Source organism: Rhinolophus ferrumequinum, chromosome 12 (genome assembly GCF_004115265.2).
Source record: "Rhinolophus ferrumequinum isolate MPI-CBG mRhiFer1 chromosome 12, mRhiFer1_v1.p, whole genome shotgun sequence".
NCBI classification, from domain to species: domain Eukaryota; kingdom Metazoa; phylum Chordata; class Mammalia; order Chiroptera; family Rhinolophidae; genus Rhinolophus; species Rhinolophus ferrumequinum.
In genome coordinates, this window is record NC_046295.1 from 40,392,438 (window position 1) to 40,414,021 (window position 21,584).

Below are 21,584 nucleotides of genomic sequence, written 5' to 3' on the forward strand. Positions count from 1 at the left end.
TAATCAAACATATGTAAGAGACATGTAGTAGCGTGTTTGTAAAGTGAGAGTACCCCTCCATTAAATTTTACTTGTGTCCTTTCTCCCATTACCTATTATTATATTTCTTTATAATTCCCACTCAACTTTTGGAATCAATACCTGTACATGTCAAAATTTTTTTCAAAGAGTCACGAAGACATTATTAAAACTACTGTTACCAATCTTCATCTTTTTCTATCACTATACAGCAGTCAACACAGATTGAAATTACATTTAATTGTCTACCATGTGCTTTCATATACTCACATATAATATTTTACATATAACTTATGACCTCATAATAACTCTTTGAAATAGGTGGTATCAATCCCCTCTTACAGAGGAGGAAACACTCAGAGCGCCTTGCCCAAGATCACAAACAGTAGTTGAGGAAAACAAAACCAGAGTAAGTGCCAAGTCCAGTGCTCGTTCTATTAATGGCTGGACCTAGAACTTCTACTTGGCTCCCTGATAGTTCTTGGTATATGTGCTCAATTAACCAACATTCCCATGCCTAGGATTATCACTAATTTAGACAGAAACAACCAAGCAAGTAGTGTTTCATAGCAATTGGCAGACTTTAATATTTAAGAAAAATCAAGTTCATCATACACATTAAAAATACAGGAAATTTCATGCAGACATGAAGCTTCCAGTTCAACCTTTGTGGCAACTTTCAGAATGACAGTTACATATAAATACAGTACATTTTACAGTTCCCAAATTTCATAATTTTAGACTGTGATTTATACAGCTTCTCTTTATTTTTTACATATTCCACCTTTGCTAACTTGATTAACATACCCTGACCTGCACCACTTCAGATTATGGAGGAAAAAAAACCCCCCAAAACCCAGCAAGCACAATGATCTATCTCCTTCCACTTTATTAAAATGATTGAAAACATTTGTGTATAGAGCTAATTTAAGAAAAAAGTAAAAAACTTTAAGGCTTACACACTTAAGTAGGACTACACATAAGAAATACAAAATTAAATCCTCCAGTGACACTTCTATTATTGATTAATACCATAATTTTCAAGTTTAGAATATATTAACTGCAAAAGCTATAAGAGAAAAAAAGCAACACAAATTTAAGTAGAACATTTAAAAAAGTATTCATAATAGGGAGAAATAAAAACAAATAAAATAACTGACTTCAAAATTAACTAAAAGTTAAGCTATAATTTAGAAATATAAGTTTCATTAAAGAATAAAACCAGATATTTTTAGTAATAAAGCCAACCCATTCAGTGTCAATTTGTTTCTGCCTGAGAAAAAACAAGATCATGTGTTTTGATACAAGCTATAAAGAAGTGAATACTAGTCAGTGAATAAAAAGCCTTTCTAAATTGCTCAGAAACAATATTCATTCTTCTTCTTTCAATGGATTTTTAAAAAATACCTAGGTTCCGTTTAAGTCTCTTCTTTCTTAAAAACAGTAGTAATAATAATAATTTGGGCCCCCTACCCCCACTGCTGGCAATTTATTTCAAGTTCATTCATGTGGTAGATAATATGAATTCCCACTAAATGATCATCTGCCAAATGTTAAGGGACACAAAAAAGAGAAACAGTCAAAAAAAACAACAGGTTACAGGGTTTCTTCCTTAAATTGACAAATCAAATGAACTTCATGGAATCCTTTACTGCATAATGGGCATAAAGACCACACGAGTTCCCTTACTGTATGCAGGAAGGCTCCTACTAGTATGATGTCAAATCGTGTAGTGATTCCACAACCTTACTGACCATAACGTTTTAAAGATTTACAAGTTATGTTTTCTTATTAAACCATGATATTTATGCTACCAGCACATTATTGAGATTAGTCTATCTAATCCAAATTGCCACAGAGGTCATTTAATTCCATCGCAATCATCTGTAAAAATATTTAAGAGTACTTCCTTTTCTCCAAGAAAAGATTAAAACATTAAATTTATCACCTCAATTTTCCCAGCTACTAGAAACAGAATAATAAACATAAAAAAATACAAAGGAAAACTCCCTCCAATAAAGATCTGCTAGAGGTAGAAATTTAAAGCAGCTTATACTGTTTTAGCCCCAGGTAAACAAAATTGGTGTTAGATCTGAAATTATATTAATGGGTGCTGCTTACAATATTGAAGACACAGACCACAGGCAGTAGTTTATCCCTGAATTTCATATTTAAAATTTCCCCAAATTAATACCTTCATGACAGTTTTCACTAGTATACAATTGTTTTAACAAAAAAAAGTTCTTGCTTTTATAATCCAGGTAATCTACACTTGATTTTAACCAAAAGGCTGAGAAGCGATAATCCAAGTAATCTAAAGAGAAGACATTATTGCAAACATCTCACTGACTCTACTCATTTATAGTTTGAATTTGCCATTTATAATGGGCATATAGTTTGCCATTTATAATGGGCAGATTTTATTCTTATTTCCCCAGTTTCCTACAATACCTTTAACAGAGGCTTTTGTGCCTCCCTTAAAATGTTGAGATCTTCACCCATTTCAGAGTGATCCATGATGAGTACGTTGTCAAAAGTGTTGAGTTTAGTGTGGTCAAAAGACTAATTTCCTGGTTACTTGAATGCATTTTTACTGGCTGGCCTGTGACCCTATTAAATTTAGCACTTCATAAAAATGAAAGTTTTGGTGGTTCTCTAAATTCAGCTGAGCTAGAAAAAACTAATTTGAATAATGAAAGAATAGATACATATTTAATGTATAGATTGCTTAGGTCCAAAGTGAACGAAAGTCTCAAGTCCAAATGTTGAATGACAGAAGATCCTTAGACCCTTCTATTAGGTTGGTGCAAAAGGAATCAGTTTTTGCCATTATTTTTTACCTTTTAAACCACAATTACGTTTGCACCAACCTAATATTAATAAAAATATGTGCAATGCATACAAAACAAAAAAGGAGATTACTATGGACTTCAATACTATTAGGATGGCAGACTTGGAACGGACAGCTTCATGAAAACACTGGAGATATTTTCCTACTAAAAGACAATCTGGGCTTCAAGAAAAAAGTATACTTGAAGACACTTCCTCCATTTTTACTTGTGTAGTACAAATAGGCATGGCATAGTTTATTTCTGAAAAAGCGACAGACATATTAAGAAAATAGATGCTATTTCTAAATTTTGTTAGGAATAAAAAGGCACCACTGATTTGAGGTTGTGTCCTGTCATTGTGATAGTTATTTTTGAGTTGTTTATTTCAAGATTTGCTCTTACTAAACTATTTTCCTGGTGATATCACTTGAGACCCTTATTGTGGTTTACGCACCACAAACAAGACACATTCATAGTAGTATTTCATCATGGAGAGATCATTCACAGTATATGTCGACAAGACAGATTCTTTTTCCACCTGCAATGCAAACGATGATGATGACAACCATGATGATAACACTAACAAACACTGGGCACTTGTAAGTGGCCGGTGCTGGTTTACACATGTTCTGGATATTAATGCATTTATCACATACAAGTACCCCCATAAGACTGGTACTATTAATAATCCCACTTTACAAAGAACAGGTTGCTCGAGGTCACACCTCCAATAAATACTAGAACTGGGGTTCACACTCAGGCATTCTAACTACAGAGCTTGAATTCTAAGATACTATAATATACTGCTTCTCTTTATCTTTAAGAATTAACCTGCTGTTTATTTTGTAAATGAATGGAATTCTTCTAAATAAACATACAACTAAAACATAAAAGTCAAAGTATCACAAAACCTTATAATAATGAACATAATAAAAAAGGACTGAACAGTACAAAAGCACATGTAGTGAACAATATCCCTCTTGCACCTGCCCTCCCACCTCCATCTGCTTCCCCAGAGCCTAGTCTCCTTGGTATCTATCAGTCTACAAAGGCCAGTATTATGATAATGGTCAGCTATTATTCATTGAAAGGCGATTACACCAGTGATATAGTTTTCCATTTACATATACATTATCCCAAATACCTCTAATTCTAAAAACTATTATTTTCACTTTCTGGATGAGATAATAGAGAGGTTAGGAGGTAAACCAGTAAATGCCGTAATATTACCATTCCTATTTAAGTTCTTCGGAAGTTAACCTTTGGCAATACTTCATTGTATCCTTACCTCTAGCTGGAATCCATACTGCAGAACAACGTTTTTTAGATCCTCATAGCTTAATTCTATGGAAAGTTCATTTGCCAAATTTTCAAAGTGGTACAGCAGAGGACCTATGGTTTAAAGATACTGTGAATGAATTACATGAATATAAACATATAACTAGTAGCTGTGTTAAGACTCCAAATTGAATAGTAAGTTAGGTAGTGGATGAACAAACATAAAAAGGAGAAATAAAGAACATTTACATTTGCCCAGGACATGTATTCAGACCCCTGAAACCTTGGCCCAGTAACTGACATTCAAGTGCTCGGCCTACATTCACATGAGTATGTGCCTCTGGTATACCAGCCTTGTATTATGTTCTCCACATCATGGGTCTTACACCTGTAACTCTTAGTTACTGAAAGATTAGCTGAATCAGAGAATTAAGTCCTCAAATTCCAAAGGCATACTGTAATTACAATTCTGTAAGTAAATGCAAAACTACGGTTAAAAACTGGTTATCACGTGAAAACAGAGAAGGATCCTCAAGCTAGTGGGTTTTTGGGGGGGCAGTTACCGTGTTTCCGTGAAAAGAAGACCTAGCTGGACAATCAGCTCTAATTTGGAGCAAAATTAATATAAGACTAATTTTTGCTCTAAAAGACGCATTACAGCTGATTGTCCAGCTAGGTCTTATTTTCGGGGAAATACGGTATATAGGCAAGTACTCCTGGAAGAAAGATGTGACATTATGCTGTTTTTTTAAATGCAGCTCATATCCTGGCTCTAACCTAATGTGTTCGTATTGGCAAGTCACTAATTCTGCCCCATCTGTAACATGACTTTAATGTGAAATAATAGGCAATACACCTGTCATATAGAAGGCACTAAGTAAACGATACAGCTATTAATAACTTTTTAAAATGGCATTCTCCCCTTTTCTATTCTCTCATTCCATATATCCAAAAACTATCAATTGACTCAAACCAGATTTTCCAGTCTTTTAATCTTTCACATTTTTTCCAATCCATCAGCTTCATCCAGGCAACATTATCATTCCAGTTATACTTTAGGACTAATCTAGACAATCATCTCTTTACGTTTTATTGGGTTAATTATAAATCCATGACCAACTCATCACCATCACCTCCCCACCCTCACTGCTCATACAATGTGCTAATTACAGAAGATAAACATAACAAACAGGACAAAGTCTGCTTCCAAAAGGCCCACCACTCTGTGGAACATACTTAGGGTTACAAAATTTTTATTTGTCTCCCCTTTTTTATTCTACAAAGACAGAAGAAAAAAATGACTACAAATATGATTTACATTAGTGCTTTTTCCAGAATATAACGTTTCCTTATTAAACTACTCTATCAAGCTTAATTCTTATTTTCTTATTTTTTTATTTTTTTAACGAGGGCACAGCTCACAGTGGCCCATGTGGGGATCAAACCGGCAACTTTGGTGCTACAAGCACCACGCTCCAACCAACTGAGCTAACAGGCCACCCCTCTTGAAATGTAGAGCTTCACAGCAGTCTTTCTAGTTCTAAAGCGTACCCTGTTCCCACTCCATTATTTTAAAAGCCTCCAACAATATTGTTTTATTCAACCTACATAAAACATCCCAATGATTGTTACATCCTCAGGCCATATTTTACTTCTACTCATGTGTTCTACCTAGAAAGCTCCAACTCAACCTTTAGCCATGCTCCACATCCTTGCTGAAATCAATTTTTACTATGACCCGTCCAAGTTTCCAGCCCTAGTGCTTATTTCCTCAACACAGCATACTTTAAAACTCATTTAACACAGTGGTGCACTTCTGATTCCTTTTCATGTAATTACCATGGTTTTTTAAATTACAAGCTACATAAGTGAAAGAATATGTCTTAACTTTCCTTTGAGTCCACCATAATGCCCAGCATAACAATGAATGTACAGTTAAGCATACAGTCTCCTATTACGAATAGTACTTCAATATCTCTGTGCATATTTCAGATTTTTCCTTACAAAGACAGTCTTTGAAGTGAAATTTCCAAGTCAAAGAGAATAAATATTTTTATTGATTGGATTCAAACTGCCAAAATGTTTTCCAAAAGAGATACAAGTTTTCACTCACAATTGCAATGTTGATTACTTGCTTCAACACCTTAGCAGAAGGTGGGAATACAATGGTACAGTCACTTTGGATAATAGGTTGGCAGTTCCTTGTAAAATTTTACATACACACCCCATACATGACCCAGCAATTCCACCACTAGGTACTTACACAAGACAAACAAAAATTTGTGGCCACATGAAGATTTGTAGACAAGTGTTTACAGGAACTTTATTCATAATTATAAACATTTGGGAACAACCCAAATGTCCGTCAACCAGTGAATGAATAAATAAAATGTAGTATATCCACACAGTGGAATATTACTCAGCATTAAAAAGAAACAAGTTGCTGGTACATGGAATAAAATGGATGAATTTCAAAAGCATTATGCTAAGTAAACGAACTCAGACACAAAAAACAACCTGCTACAGAATTCTATTGATATGATAATCTGGAAAAGGAAAAACTCTAGTAACAGAAAACAGAACAGTGACTGCCCTGTATTGGGAATGAGGAGAGAACTGAGTACAAATAGGCACAGAGAATCTTTGGGGGATGGTAGAAATGTTCCCTGTCTTGATAGAGTAATGGTTACATGATCTAGCTTTTAAAATGCATCAAACTGTACACATTAAAAAATGGTGAATTTTATTATATGTCAATTATACCTCCCAAAAGATCTGACTTGAGAAAAGACAATAAGCATTTTTATTAAACAGAGTATTTGCTAATTTGTCAAGGGGGAAAAGGATAGGCCATACATAATTTCCCCTGCATTTTCTTGAGGGAGCAGTTTTTCATACTTATTATAGTCACGCAGTTTTTAAATAAATGTTTACCAAGCACCTAGCAAATGCCTGGCATTGGATATATGATGATGAATGAAACATGGACACACTCCTTAAGGAGTTCTTTATTTTCTCCTCTCATGTCTCTTTTAGTGGACCTAACAGAGGGAGGAAACTTTTTTTTTCCTAGACCATAAACATAATGCAAGCTCATAATAGAAAGCTGAGATAACATAAAAAAAACATAAACATAAAATCAAACCCATCACAGATAACCACTTGAAAGTTTACTGCATCTCTTTGCAGTCTTTATTGATGCATTAGTATGAGATATTACATATATAGTTTTGCATCATACCCTTCATTGGGAACATTTCCCTATTCATTAATTATTTCTGGAAAATTATTTTACTGTATGGCTATCCTATAACTCTGTATCCATTCCATCACTGTTAGAAATGTAGGTTCAGTTTAAGTTTTTGCTGAGTATGTTTATCCATTAACCAGTCTTTAGTCTTTACCCATATCTTATTTTCCTCTGACAGACTTCTACAAGTATAATCAATCTGACAAAAGTATGTAATAATGAATACAATTATGTAATAGCCTGGATGGCAAATATTTTAGGCTTTGTGGGTCACAGTCTCAATCACATATTCTTATTTTTGTCTCTGCCCACACCTTCAACCCTTTTTAAAATGTAAAAAATACTCCTAGCTGGTGGGCTATACAAAAATAGGCTGCAGGCCACATTCAGCCTGCAGGCTGTAGTTTGCCAAACCCAGACCAAATGTATGAATTAAGATTTTTCCATGTAGTATTAAATTGTTTTTCCTGAAGGATGCTTTACTATATTCCCACTAGCAATATATATACAAGCACACCTTACCTCACTGTATCTTATCTAAACTTTAAGTAAAAAAATTTAAAACCTACTCAATATGATAAGTGAAAAAATGGCATCTCATTTTTATATTTATTTGACCAGCAATGAAGGTGAATGATTTTTCTCCTATATGTAGGAGATTTTTCTCCTATATGTATTTTTCTCCTATATTTATGTTTATTCTTTTATAATTTGTACATTTATGTTGTCTATTTCACTTCTGGGTAGTTTTTTCTTAAGGACTTTTGCTATTTTTCCCTTTCCAATGTTTTTTTAATTAAAAAAAATAGAGCTCATTGTAAGACAAACAAGCAACAACAAAATAATATTAAAATATATAAAGAAACTTTTGTTTCCTGTAAAGGCAGATTAGGTTATTCAGACCAATGCTCCTACAGAAAACAACTAAAACTGGTATATGAGATTTACTTTAAAATCTTAAAAACATCAAAGACCTAGCAAGTTAAGAAATTACCAGGAACCCAGAGAATTAAGCAGAGATAAACCTACATGCCATTTTTACCCTGAGGGTATTTGACTATCCAGATGCAACTTATCTACAATTTGACAAAAAAAAAATTAAGTTAGTTTCAGGTGTACCAATGTGACAAATTGTTTAGGGCAAGGGGACAAAAGAAAAAGCTCTGGGCCTGCCCAAGGTAGTGAATCTGACAGACCACCCAACATTATGGTTGGAATCTTAAGGGCTATCTTTAAGGTAAAAAGAAGAAATAGGTAAATTTACTTCTATCTTGTAACCTGAGGGGACTGCAAGAAAAGCTGACTTAATGCTTACTAAATAAGGAGAAAAAAAACAAAAAGAGAAGCATTCCAGAAATGTAAATCATGCTTTAACCCTAGGATAGATTTGCAGTCTAATTTTACATAACATGGGTGGTCCAATAAGCCTCAAGTCCTGATTTAGTTTAATATTTTAATATAATTTAGAATTTAATATTCTTTTGTTCCGATCTGATGTGACAACGGTCCAATCTTCTGGCAGATACAAATGCAAATTTCCTTGAAGTAAAACACCTTCAATCTAAGCCTCAGGATATCCCCAAAAGTGAGTTCTCAAGGGCAATGAGCAATAAACAGTTAAGGTCAACAGCCCAGGGACACAAAGAACTCTGAGCAAGAACCAGCAGAAAAAGGAGAAAGCAAAAATTGACCTACAAAAAATTGAGATATTAGAATTATCAGACATAATATATTCAGCATTTTCAAAGAAAAGACTATCTTGAAAATGTATGCAGGGAATAGAATAGAAAAATTTTTAATGACATAGCTGACCAAAATGAAAACAGACAAATAAAATATACAACCCCAATTAAACATTCAATGGTTATAAAGATGTTAGACATAGTTAAAGAGAGAATTTGTAAATGGGAAGACAGTTCAGAATAAAGTAATCTAGAATGCCGCACAGAGACAAAAAGATAGCAAGTAAAGATAAGTGGTTAAGATATATGGAAGCTGGGGCTGGCCATGTGGCTCAGGTGGTTGGAGTAACCCGGTTTGATTCCTACATGTAAGCTGCGCCCTCTATAGCTAAGATTGTGAACAATGGCACTCCCTTGAGCTGGGTTGCCGTGAGTGGCTGCGGCCAGCGGCCAGCAGCCAGCAGCCAGTGAGAACTGCCATGAACAGCCGACTGACAACCAGTGACCCACTGCCTCACTGCCTCAGCGCACGTGGGGGGGCGGGGGGAAGGCGGGGCGGGGACCAAGGCTCATAATACCCCAGCATGGGCCAGGGAGCTGTGTCCTACACAACTAGACTGAGAAACAATGGCTTGAACCAGAGTATGGGGGGGTGGGAAGGGGAGGTGGAAGAAGGGGGGGAAAAAAAAAGAAGACCCAAAGTTTGAGATAATATTGATTATATTTTACAGCTAGCTGATCTCATCTATCCTATGGAGTTCTAACAAGAAGTTTGGAAAATGGAAAATGCCTACTACTACCTGTAGGCTTAGTCCTACTGGTAAAATCTCTGGTCAAGTCAAATCATTAAAAAAAGCACTGGAGACAGAACCCACCAACAAAACAAAACCAATCTTGAAGGCTAAGGACTCCAGCAACGTATATCTGACTTCTATGTAGTGTATTAACTCTCATTAATACAGATGAGAGTAAAAAAATATAATTTCTTTACATGGATTATATATCTCACTAAAAAAAGGCAGCTATATTTATCTTGATATTATCATTATTCTCCCTTTATTTTAAAGAAAGAGGATGAAACTGTCAATTTCCCCGAGAGTCTGGAGAGACTACATCACATTCATCATTGGATTTCCAGAAGTAAAAAGTGTTTTGCATATATGAAATTATATTTCTGTTCTTTCTTAAACTCAAGGTAGTCACAAAGTTATCATATCTACTCTTTTCCCAGTTAATGTATGTATTGGGAGGAGTTTCCATGGGAAAGGTAAGAGCTTTCCCTCAAATATTTCATTATAGAAAGAAAAAAGAACACTCTTTCCTTAACAGGACTGCTGTCTCCCTAAAGTAAGGGGTGGGGAAGATGAGGTAATGACTACGACCCGATTAATAATTAGTACTCTTTGAAATTATGACTTCTGTGAGACTGACCTAGTACGAATATACAACTTTTGGGGCTTCCCCTGCTTTTGGAAGAACTAACTAAGACTAGAGGAACTGCACCATTAATTAGGATGCAGTCGAAAGAAAACTGCAGAGATTTTAAAACATGCACAATATAATTATAACTTTCGTGAACATTTGGTACTGTGAAGTTATCAAATGTAGGATAGCTATAAGTCCTCAGATTAACGTGTAAAATCCTAATAAATACTGAGGAACTTACCTAGATTTATCCAAATTCCACCTGGCTTGAGTATTTTCCATATTGTGTCAATATAATCAATTACATTGTGAGCTGTGTCTATGAAGAAACAGGTAGCAATACAGTCCCAGGCATCTATTCAAGGAAAATCAAATTACTACATTTGTAATGTTATTTTGACTTTTAATTAATTCCATAAATGTACCAGTTATCTTGTACACATTAACATTTCATTTAACTGCAATGATATAGAAGCTAAACTCTTCCAGTCATCAACTATAATCAAGGTAACCAAATAATCATTTATGAGATGCTTTGCAATTCATGTTTTTATTAATAATTTGATAATCAATTTGGAAACCATTTTTGATAACCTTTATCACTATATCTTTACCAAATGATATTTATAAATTTTTTTTATAATCTATTCAACTTCTAACCTTCAATTAAAATCAGGGAAGATGAAATAATACTCATTTGAATTTTAAATTGTGATTTCAACCACTGTTAACTACCAATTCTGAAAGATTTCAGAAAGATTGCATGGACTTGTTGACACCTGAAAACGAGTGGCATCAAAATACTTAGAACATCCATCTATCAGTTCTTCGGAGGCTCCCTAGTGAAAATTGGGGGTGGGGGGTGTTGGGAGAATCAGAGCAGTGGGTAGAAACCCAGCAGAGAACACTTTGGCTCTTGGAGGCTCTGGGCTGGCACATGGATAGACTGAACTGAAGGTGGGTGTCTGTACAAATGCTGGTACAATAAAAGCACTTCATCCAACCATGGGTTAATCTTCACCCACTTCTCTCAAAACTTGCTCCAAAAAAAAGCTACTTTTCCTTATCAAAGTGATGTTTTCCATTATTTCACTTCTATTTTGAGACCTCAATCCGTAACTTATCCCCAACACCTAACATCTTCCGTCTCTCTCTACCTTCACAGTACAAGTTTTCCCAATGTTAGGGTTCAGGAAACAACAAAACCTTTACTGCTTCAGTCGCTTCCAGACTTCCTGTCTCTCTCAGAGTAAAACTCTGCCTCCCCAAAACCTTCTCCAACCTGATCTCCTGCCACTGTGCCCACTGCTCACTACCCCTCAGCCAAACAGCCAGACGAACTCTCTTGTTCTCTACTGAGCAGAGCAAGAGCACTCCCAAACCCTTCATCCTCCTTTCCCTTGCCAGTCCGTCAGCACCAAGTTCCCCCCAATATATGAATGGCTTGCCTCTTCACTGGTCTGAGGTTCTTTGCTCCACATGTTTTTCTTTTTCAGTGCTACTCTTAGGAAGGCCTTCCCTGATAACTCTATAAGCAACAGCAGCCCCTCTTCAGTCCCTCATTATCTCGTGGGAGTTTTCTTCCTCACAATAATAATTTCTGATTGCCTCTCCCTATGAGTATATATAAGGTTCCCCGTGTACAGGGACTTTGATTTGCTCACTGCTCTTTCCAATGAATGGAATATATCTGCCACTTAGCATGTGCTCAACAAATATTTGAATGATAGGCTGACACCATTACCATCTCCTATTTTCTAATACCTACCTCGAGTTTCTTCACTAGTTTGCCTGGCTGAAGTCCATACTTCATAGCCTGATTATGAAGGTCCTCCACAATCTGGAATCAACCTACTTCTCTAGCCATAGCTCCCATTTAATCTCCAAACCAACCTCCCTTTCCCTTCCAGTCAGGCTGTTCGACCATCCCAAATTACCTTCTTCATTCAAATCTCTGTACCTCTACCTGCCTGAAATGCCATTCCTCCTTCTCCTTCAAGTCATGGCCTCTTCACAAAGAACTCCCTTCTCACATTAACCTACTTCCATCTTTATTGCACTCATTACTTTTAAACTTTGTTTATATGTGGTCTTACATTAATAGACCCAACAGATTCTAAATTGCTTAATTGCGGGATCTTATACTTCTATGTATTTCCCATCATTGCCTTACATATAACCTTGAAAATATTCTAAATTGTCACTGAAGTATATACCTCATATTCTATCATCAAAACGAATGACCAAAACTTTGGCTTAGTATAAAATTAGCTCATTAAATTTAGAATACAGGACAAGAGCTTTAAAATGCTTGCTTTGGACTTACTGCATTCTGAGTATATCTCCTGAAAATCTCCTGCTGTCATAGAAAAGTTAGAACCAGGAGGAAGACTGTGGGGGTCAACATCAGGGAAAAAGATGGGTCGAATTTGATCAGCTGACCTCCGGTTATTGCTAAACTGATGGATCCAGGGATACAGCTTATATTTATTAATTTCAGAACATCTGCAAAATATGAGCATAAAATTCAGTGTTAACCAAATATTTTACCAAGAAAAATCTACTTTAAACACTAAATTATAATCTGTTTGATTGAAGGTTTACTTATATAATTCATTAATACTTAAAAAATGTTACCACTACACCCCACCCAGTTATCTGAAAATGCACATATACATGCGGATGAGTAACCAATCATGAATTGAAAAACAGAAAAAAATTAAATTCGGAGATATGTTATCATTCCAAGTTTTAAAAATGTATTTCCAAACTTCAAACTCAAGTAAAGAACAGTTAGAGTATTTTTTTCAGAAACGGTATATGGATTTTGTTTGCTACCTATTTTAATTATTTTGTACAACCTTTTCCTTTTTACCTTCTCATCATCCCCTAACTCATACTGCCACCAAGACAACATATTATTTAAACAGGCAGCTATTATTTTTTTCTCTAACACTCCTCTTCTGGCTTACTAAAAGAGGCCACATAAGTTCTGAGAGATCTTTCCAACTCACTCATGTGAGCTTATTTGGCCATTTTATAAGAAGTTGATTAAGGGAAAAAAGTTATACTTACTACACTGCACTCTTATTCCACTGGAGAAACAAAGAGTGAAGAAGTTTAAGGAACAATGAGAAAATAATCCTTCCTGGATCATATTTAGTCCTGAAATTCTGCACAGAAATCGTTTCACGTTCATGGAATATCAAATCACTTTCTAAAGTCACTTAACCATCCTGTTCAAAATTCTGTTAATTAGGCAACTGATTAAAATAACTGTATAAGCGATTTCATTTTAATATAAGAAAAATCTATTATATACACCATAATTAAACACTGTATACTTATCTTCAAATTCAGAATTGTTCAGAAATAGGTAAATCAATCTGATTCTGAGAAATTACTATTTCTAGCAAAAAGTAAATTAAATACCTGTTGAGTACAAAGTTGGAAGAAAAGAGCATAAAAAAACTCCATTCATTTCCTTGACAAGCATAACCTAGCATAGCTATTTCCCAGGCCAGTCTTCCTAGTCCAGCACCAGGTACCAGAATATTTACTTTAGAAGGATCCCTGAAATGAAATAAGGCAATTATGTCCAACCCCTTAAAGAAAAAAAAAAAGAAAAAGACAAAATCCACATTAACAACTAGAAACTTAGATATTTAATAAGAATAAGCTCACTCAAGGCTCTGACTACTTAAAATTGAGACATACTTCTAAATATTAATGAAAAATAAAGGTATAAGGAATTATCATATTTTCAGATATTGGATGAGGGTTTTATTCGCAAAATATTGTTTTTCAGAAAATATGTCACCTTATACCTGAAGACTTATGAAGACACACAGTCCTAGTAGCTGTCACCTGAACAACTGTCTTAGGAAGACAAATTATCCCAAAGGGATCCCAATATATACAAAGAGATTGAACAGAATTATTTTATCATGAGACAGTAAAACAAAATATAACTTTATTTCTAAATTCTGTATCTAATACAATGGTTTATGTAATTAAATAGATTAAATGTATATAAATTTTAATGTGTCAGGTATATCTTTAACCAACTGAGCTAACCAGCCACCCCAATGTACATCTTTAAAAGCTTATATTTCATTTGGCAAAAGAATTGGAGGCGGGATATTCTAGTGGGGAAAAGGAGAAACTGCCTTCCAATTGAGCATACACGGTACGACGACAAATGTATCACACCAAACCAGAGGCATACAATACCAAACTGTTCTCCACTTATTAGCATCACTCTACCACAACTTTCCTTTGCTATAAAACCCACCATTCCACTTTCAAACTGCTAAAAATTAGCCTTAGTAAAGCAAGGACCTTTTTCTGGGCTTCTGGCAAATCAATATAACCCTAAAGAAACTAAAACAGTATTCTTACAGAAAATCAAAGAAAAATGTGTGTAATCCACTATCATGTCAATTAAAAAGGAATTTCATTATTGTCTGTATCCCCCCCCCAATTTAGCTCATTAACCAAATCCAATTTCCAAATCTACTCCTATGTACAATTCTTTTCTATCTTTAAACTACAGGGTCTTTAAGTTTGGTGTGCTTTAAAAAGCAGCAGGGCTGTTTACTAGTAGCTCCTATTATAACCTTTGCACTTCCCACTTTGAAATGAAAAAGAACTATGGAGCTTTTCAAAATTCTGTCTACAAATAGAGACATGGGAATTTTCCCAAGGTCATTCAGTCTTAAATATCTATATATGGAACATGTATTTGTATAAAAACCTTCACAAAGTTTATTTAGTTTGTATCACTGTTCAATTTTACATATAAAGTATAAACTGAAATTTGTTAAAAAAATGATTTGATAAATAGGCTTATTATAATTAGTAAGACATCCTTTAATGCTTGATATGAGCAAACTAATGCCAAGGTGCCATGTAATAGTTTTCACTAAAATAAAATGCCTTCTTCTTATTCTAGACTATACATGTGAGTGTGTATGTTTGTGTGCGTGTGTGTGTGAACACTAATTTTTAATGAAGAGAATGGGTACATCTCACTTTGTTCAGGCTACCAATATCAGTCATCTAAGAAAAACATACAAAATTTTAATGTTAGAATTTGAAAAACTCCTAGCTGTAGAACTCTGGGCTACCTCTTATATAAAGAACCTGCCACTATGGCACCCACCCAGGACTCTCTCATTTTCCACTCCCAGCAGACCCATCCAAACTCTCCAGAATTACCTTTTTCAGTTCCCATTTTGCCCAATCAAAACATGCATTTCTCCCAAGTGGCTATTTTCAGCTTAGAATTTTTTTAAAAATCAAAGGAATGCAACAGAAAAAGGATTTGCAAATAAATTTAGAGTACTTAAATCTTTATAAAAATAATCACTAACAATCAATTTCTGAATGGCTGATCATGAGTGAAAAATTCCCATGCAGGACCATCTAAATGAATCTCAATGGCATGGAGTGAAAAAGCCCATTTCAAAAGGTGACATTCTATATGATTCCATTTATGACATTCTCAAGAACACAAAACTCTAGTGTGATAGATTAGCAGTTACCACAAGTTAAGTAAGGGTGGGGAGTGTGTCAATACAATGGGAAACATGAGGGTTTTTTGAGTGGTGATGAAACTGTTCTGTTTCCTGTTGGTGATGGTTATGAAAATCTACGCATGTTACATCTCATTGAACTATACACCAAAAAGGTAAATTTCGCTGTTAATTAAAACAAAAAATACCATGGAGAAATTAGAAATCACGTTAACTTTAAGGGAAAGTTTTGTTAATAATGGTACCAACGATTTTAACTTAAGGAAAGTTAACTTTATTACTGCTACATTATCAAATTCTCGCCTGCTAATCAGGGTCATAGGACTCTCTACCCCCACCTTGTGGCAGAAAGTTTCTGTATAAAATTGCTACTAAACTGCTGACTAAGCTGTCATCAAGCCCGGGAACACAGAGCATATCAAGGCCCTATCGTAAGGCCCTTGGGTTAGTAGAGAGCTACCTGTTATTTGTATTATGGCAAAAAGGATCTCAGCGGGCATATAAAGGGAGACATTAAAACAAACTCTCTAGAATTGAAAAAATGATCAAGAATTAAGCAATGATGATGCAAGATGGAGAGAACTTTTCCCTAAATCTTTGTTCTTAGCTAGTTTTATTTCTCATTTGGGTCTTTATATAAGGCATATTAACAGCATAATGGAAAGTCCCTCTAATTATAATATATATGAAACTAAGTTACTCTAAAAAGCAGTTTCGGCTATGGATCCTTATAAAGTCCAGGACATTTCTATGAAGGTATTTCTGTGGAGAGTAAGAGAAATATAAATCTAACTACAGACCTTTAGCGTGAGTTGACTTTAAACCCAGTGAAAACTTAGAAAACCAGGAATAGAGGCATATAATTAATATATGGTTCAAAAATCAGATATTGCCTGCTCGGGATTCTTAGCAAAAGTAAGTAAACAAACAAGTTTACCTAGTTATTAAGGTCCAACTATGGAGAAGCAGTGTACTATAAATACAACACCCCTGGATAATAGTGGAAAGAGTTTATTTCATACAAGAATGGAGAAGGATACATTTGTAACGACAGAACAGAGAGCCACTGTGTCATAAGAGGCCGTGGATCACGTTTGCATCATCCTTTGTGCTCCACTTATTTTACCAACAGGAAACATTCTTGTGAGAGGTTTCCTTTTTGGACACAATGATTTTGACATTGCAGTTACAAATCAGCAAATTCCAAAACAAAATATTTTCTCTTGTTGGGTCAACATGATGACACTTAGCTGACCCCTGGTGGTAGACGTATGCACTACCTTCAAGCATCAAAAGGATTCATTCAGTTCTAATTGAATCACAGCAACTTACTGTCCAATACAGTTAAAAGCCATTAAACTACTTGTGGCTGGCTACTGAACACTTAAAATGTGGCCAGCTCTAATTGAGATGTGCTGCAAGTATAAAATGATACCAGAATCCAAGACAGTATAAATAAAGGAACATAAAGTATCTCATCAATAATCTTGTATACTTGTAAATTGAAATATTTTAGATATACTGGGTTAATAAAGTGCATTATTAACTTCACTTGTTTCTGTTTACTTTTATGCAGATGCTAGAAAATTTAAAATAACATGTCATTTGCATTATATTTCTATTGACCAGAGCTGGTCTATACAGAGAAATTGTAAAAATACAACTTTGAGCAAAAAAACAATTGTGAATGATGTCACAAACCACTACATGAACGTTTAAAACGTACTAAATATATGTATTTTTAGAAGTATATGAGCATATAGTTAATGTAAGAAGGTAAGATTAGAGTAACAAACAATTCATGTTGTTATCTCTGGAAAGAGAGAAGAATGTGCTCTGTATATGGTTTGCAGGGCGGTTTCAACTGTACCTGTACTGTTTCTTTAAAAAAATGCCCAAAAAAACCCCTGAAATAAATATAACAAAATTTCAAAGTTTAATAGAGCTAGTTGTTGAAGTACTGTTTTTGTTTTTTTGGGTTTTTTTTAAGTAGAAAATGGGTTAGAAATCAGGATTAGTATTTAGCCCCTTTAAAAATATGGCCCCAACTTACCTCTTACTCCCCACAAAAAACTCCACGTATCAGCCAAATTTCTCACCAATTCCATAAAACACTTTTTCTCACCTTAATCTTTAGAGCTCCTATATACCCATAGAAACTCAGGTTAAATTATCACCTTGTGGATGAAGTCTTTCCCCAATATCCTGGGTAAAGCCTGCACTCATTTCTCGATGCTTTCAGTACTTCATTCATACCTGTTACAGTTTATGCATCAAGTTCTTCACTTTGCTTCTTTCATTTAATACAGGGGTCAGCAACTGTGACCCACGGGCCAGTCATTTGTTTTTGTAAATAAGGTTTGATTGAAACATAGTTATTAGGTACTGTCTGTGGCTGCATTCCCATGATAACAGAACTGAGCAGTCCCCAGAGACCACATTGCGGGCAAAGTCTAAAATATTTACCAGCTGGCCCTTTAAGAAAAAGTTTACCAATCCTGACGTAAGGCATCTTGAATCTCTTTCCTTATCAGTACACAGAACTTTCTTAATCTGTTTTATGACTGAATAAGTATTCTATTGCATGATTGTACAATAATGTTATCAAAATCTGCTAATTAAGAACATTTAGATATTTTCCAGTCTTTTGTTAATATGTTAAAACTAATATCCTTGGCATACTTTTCCACATACAGGAGTATATCTGTAGAAAGCTTCTCCAAAATTGAATCCCAAGAGTCAAGATATGCATTTCATTTTTCTTAAGTATTACCAAGTTGCCTCCATAAAATTTTATTGATTTATTCTTCCATCAGCAACATGTTTCCTTGCACTTTCACTAGTAGTTATATAATTTCTAAATCTTTGCAATGTAATAAGTGAAAAATGGCATCTTAGTGTGGCTTTTACATTTGCATTTTCTTATGAGATTGAGCATCTTATATTTCTTTTTCTGTGAACTGTCTACTTACACTATTTTTCTACTAAGTTATTAGCATTGGATTGTTTTTCCACTGATTTATTACTCTAGGTTTGTTTAAGCACTTGAAATCTTGGATTGTATGAGTTTGAGATCTTGATTTGAAACAAATCTGAAATACATAGCTGTATTTAGCTTACGAGGGCTTTCAGGGTGAAGGAGAAATATATTTTCAATCTCTATGCTACTCTTATTTTGGCAGTCTACATTTCCTCCGTTTTATTCTTTTAAAATGGCTTCTTTAAGCTAAAAGAATTCTTTCATAAATTGTAATGTATATTCCTTATTGTAATAATCTAGAAAAATACTTATTTTTAAAGCTCAACAATTTTTTCCTAACGCCCAACTATATAAAAGAAGTGTTAAGACATATATTACAAGGCAAACACATAACAAATTTTCCTCCCACAAACAAAATATCAGTTCAAATTATTCTAAAATAGAATGGGTTACTGAAATTAAGATTTTTCAGGGCTTGCACTCAATTTCAGAATTCATAAGAGAACATGATTGTACATGGTTGTGATTTCTCATTTCAAGTAGGACTCAAACTTAGAAATCTCCTTTTCATTAGCAACTATAAAATTTATAGCACTAAATTCTTAAGCTAATAATTATTGAAGTGTCTGGCATTCCGCACAATTAAAATAGCATTTGCTTATGTAATAAATAGACTCCAACACAAACGTCAATCTGTGACTTCAAAGCTGCTTGGGCTTGCAGACTCAAGCATTTAAAAATTCTAAACAAGAACAAATTGGACAAAGTAATAAGACAAATGTATTTTCATAGAAAAAATATTTTAATGATCACGGTATAGTTAATTCTATACATAGTTAAGTAATCTATCTTTTATAGACACCTCAGTTAGAAAAGGCCTTTAATGAAATTTCAGAAAGAACACAATCAAAAGGCTAACTGACATAAATTTGAGTCAATCCAGCTAATGTAAAGATATCAAATGCTTGCTGTGGCACAAACAGGATCCTGGAAGATTATTTGAGAACTAAACTTGACCAGGATTTATCTAGAATCAACCTGGATTTTAAAGGACTATAATTATGTCTTTTCTGGAACTTGGAGCTTACTTTTTATGGAAAACTTATGGACATGGACTTTACTGTGTTTTATTAAAAGTTTTTTTGATAGTTCATCTTATCGACTATAAGGAAACCGATCTAAATGAAACAGGCAAAACAAATGACATAGGTATAAATGTGTGATTTTCCCATTGGGTTGAAGAATGGCAAAAAAGGAGTTTAAGATTTTGGTACACTTCATTTAAAGTTTAGATATGCCTGTCCCTTTTATAAAAGTGATTACTTTCAGGGAAAGGGAAATGGGTGCCTGGGTAACAACTATGGGAAGGAAACGTTATATCTTTTGAAATCTATTAAATTTTAAACCCTGTGAAATGTTTTTACCTATTCAATTATTCTTGTATACCTTACAACCTACTTTTCAGAAACAAAGATATTTTGAATTTTGAGAAATACTTGTACTTTATGTTTACAGAAGCTATTAAACTATTACCTATTATTCTATAGAGCAGAGCACTGAATATACACATTGAGAGCACCAACTAGAAACTTTAATATAATACCCTTTTGAAGCAACAATGTTTATGAAAGTTCATAAAACTTAAATCATTTCAAAACAATGAAAAATAACGGAAAATAAGAGATTAGATCATAATTCTAACAGTTGTAGAACATTTAGTGTAGGACCACTGATAAAATTAACAAAATAACCTGTAGTATTTATGAACGTGAACAAAGGTAGCCTTTAAGAACTGTGTGATTTTTAGTTATTTATTCCAATTTAAGCCATGAGTCCTCAAAACAAGTCTTACTGAGGAAGATTTCGTATCTCATAAAGAAGAACTAAAAGCAAATTTCAATGTTGCCACCTCAATATTCCATGGGTAAAGGGGCAAAGATGCCTCCTAACAAAAAAAAGCCCTCTGCTAGGTGGTTTCACTGATGAATTCTACAAAACATTTAAAGAATAATGAACACCAATTCTTTTCAAACTCGCCAAAAAAACTAAAGAGGAAGGAGAATTTCCTAACTCATTCTATGAGGTCAGCATTATCCTGATACCAAAGTCAGATAAAAGCATCACAAGAAAAAGATTCACAAGAATTTTCACAAAAGAAATGAGACATATATGCCTTATACATATAGACACAAAAATCCTCAACAAAATATTAGCAAATTCAACCCTAGAACACATTAGAAGAATTATTCAGCACGACCAAGTGGGATTTAGCTCAGTAATGCAAGGGTGTTTTAACATAAGAAAATCAATTAACATATCACATTAAAAGAATAAAGAATAAAACACCACAATCCATTCATTTGACACAGAAAAGGTATTTTGACAAAACGCAACACCTTTCATGATATAAAAAACAAAAACAAAAAACCCTCAGGACAGTAGGAACAGAGGGGAAATTCCTCTATCTAATATAGGGTATTTATGAAAAACCCACAGCTAACATCATACTCAATGGTGGAAGCCTGAAAGCTTTCCCTTTAAGACCAAGAACAAGATAAGGATGTCCCCTTCATCACTGCTGTT

At 34.3% G+C, this 21,584-nt stretch overlaps 1 protein-coding gene across 2 annotated transcripts in view; it reads right to left on the reverse strand.

The window, feature by feature from the left end:
• Nucleotides 1–566: 566 nt before the first annotated feature.
• The window catches only part of CARNMT1 (carnosine N-methyltransferase 1), a 40,648-nt gene continuing 19,630 nt past the window's right edge, over nt 567–21,584 (reverse strand). For both annotated transcript variants that reach the window (XM_033123617.1, XM_033123618.1), the window contains exons 4-8: nt 13,917–14,057; nt 12,811–12,989; nt 10,726–10,839; nt 4,138–4,241; nt 567–3,387 (exon numbers count right to left, since the gene is read on the reverse strand). In XM_033123617.1, coding sequence (XP_032979508.1) covers nt 3,286–3,387; nt 4,138–4,241; nt 10,726–10,839; nt 12,811–12,989; nt 13,917–14,057 — 640 coding nt within the window. In that variant the 3' untranslated portion in view covers nt 567–3,285. The remainder of the gene's footprint in view (nt 3,388–4,137; nt 4,242–10,725; nt 10,840–12,810; nt 12,990–13,916; nt 14,058–21,584) is intronic.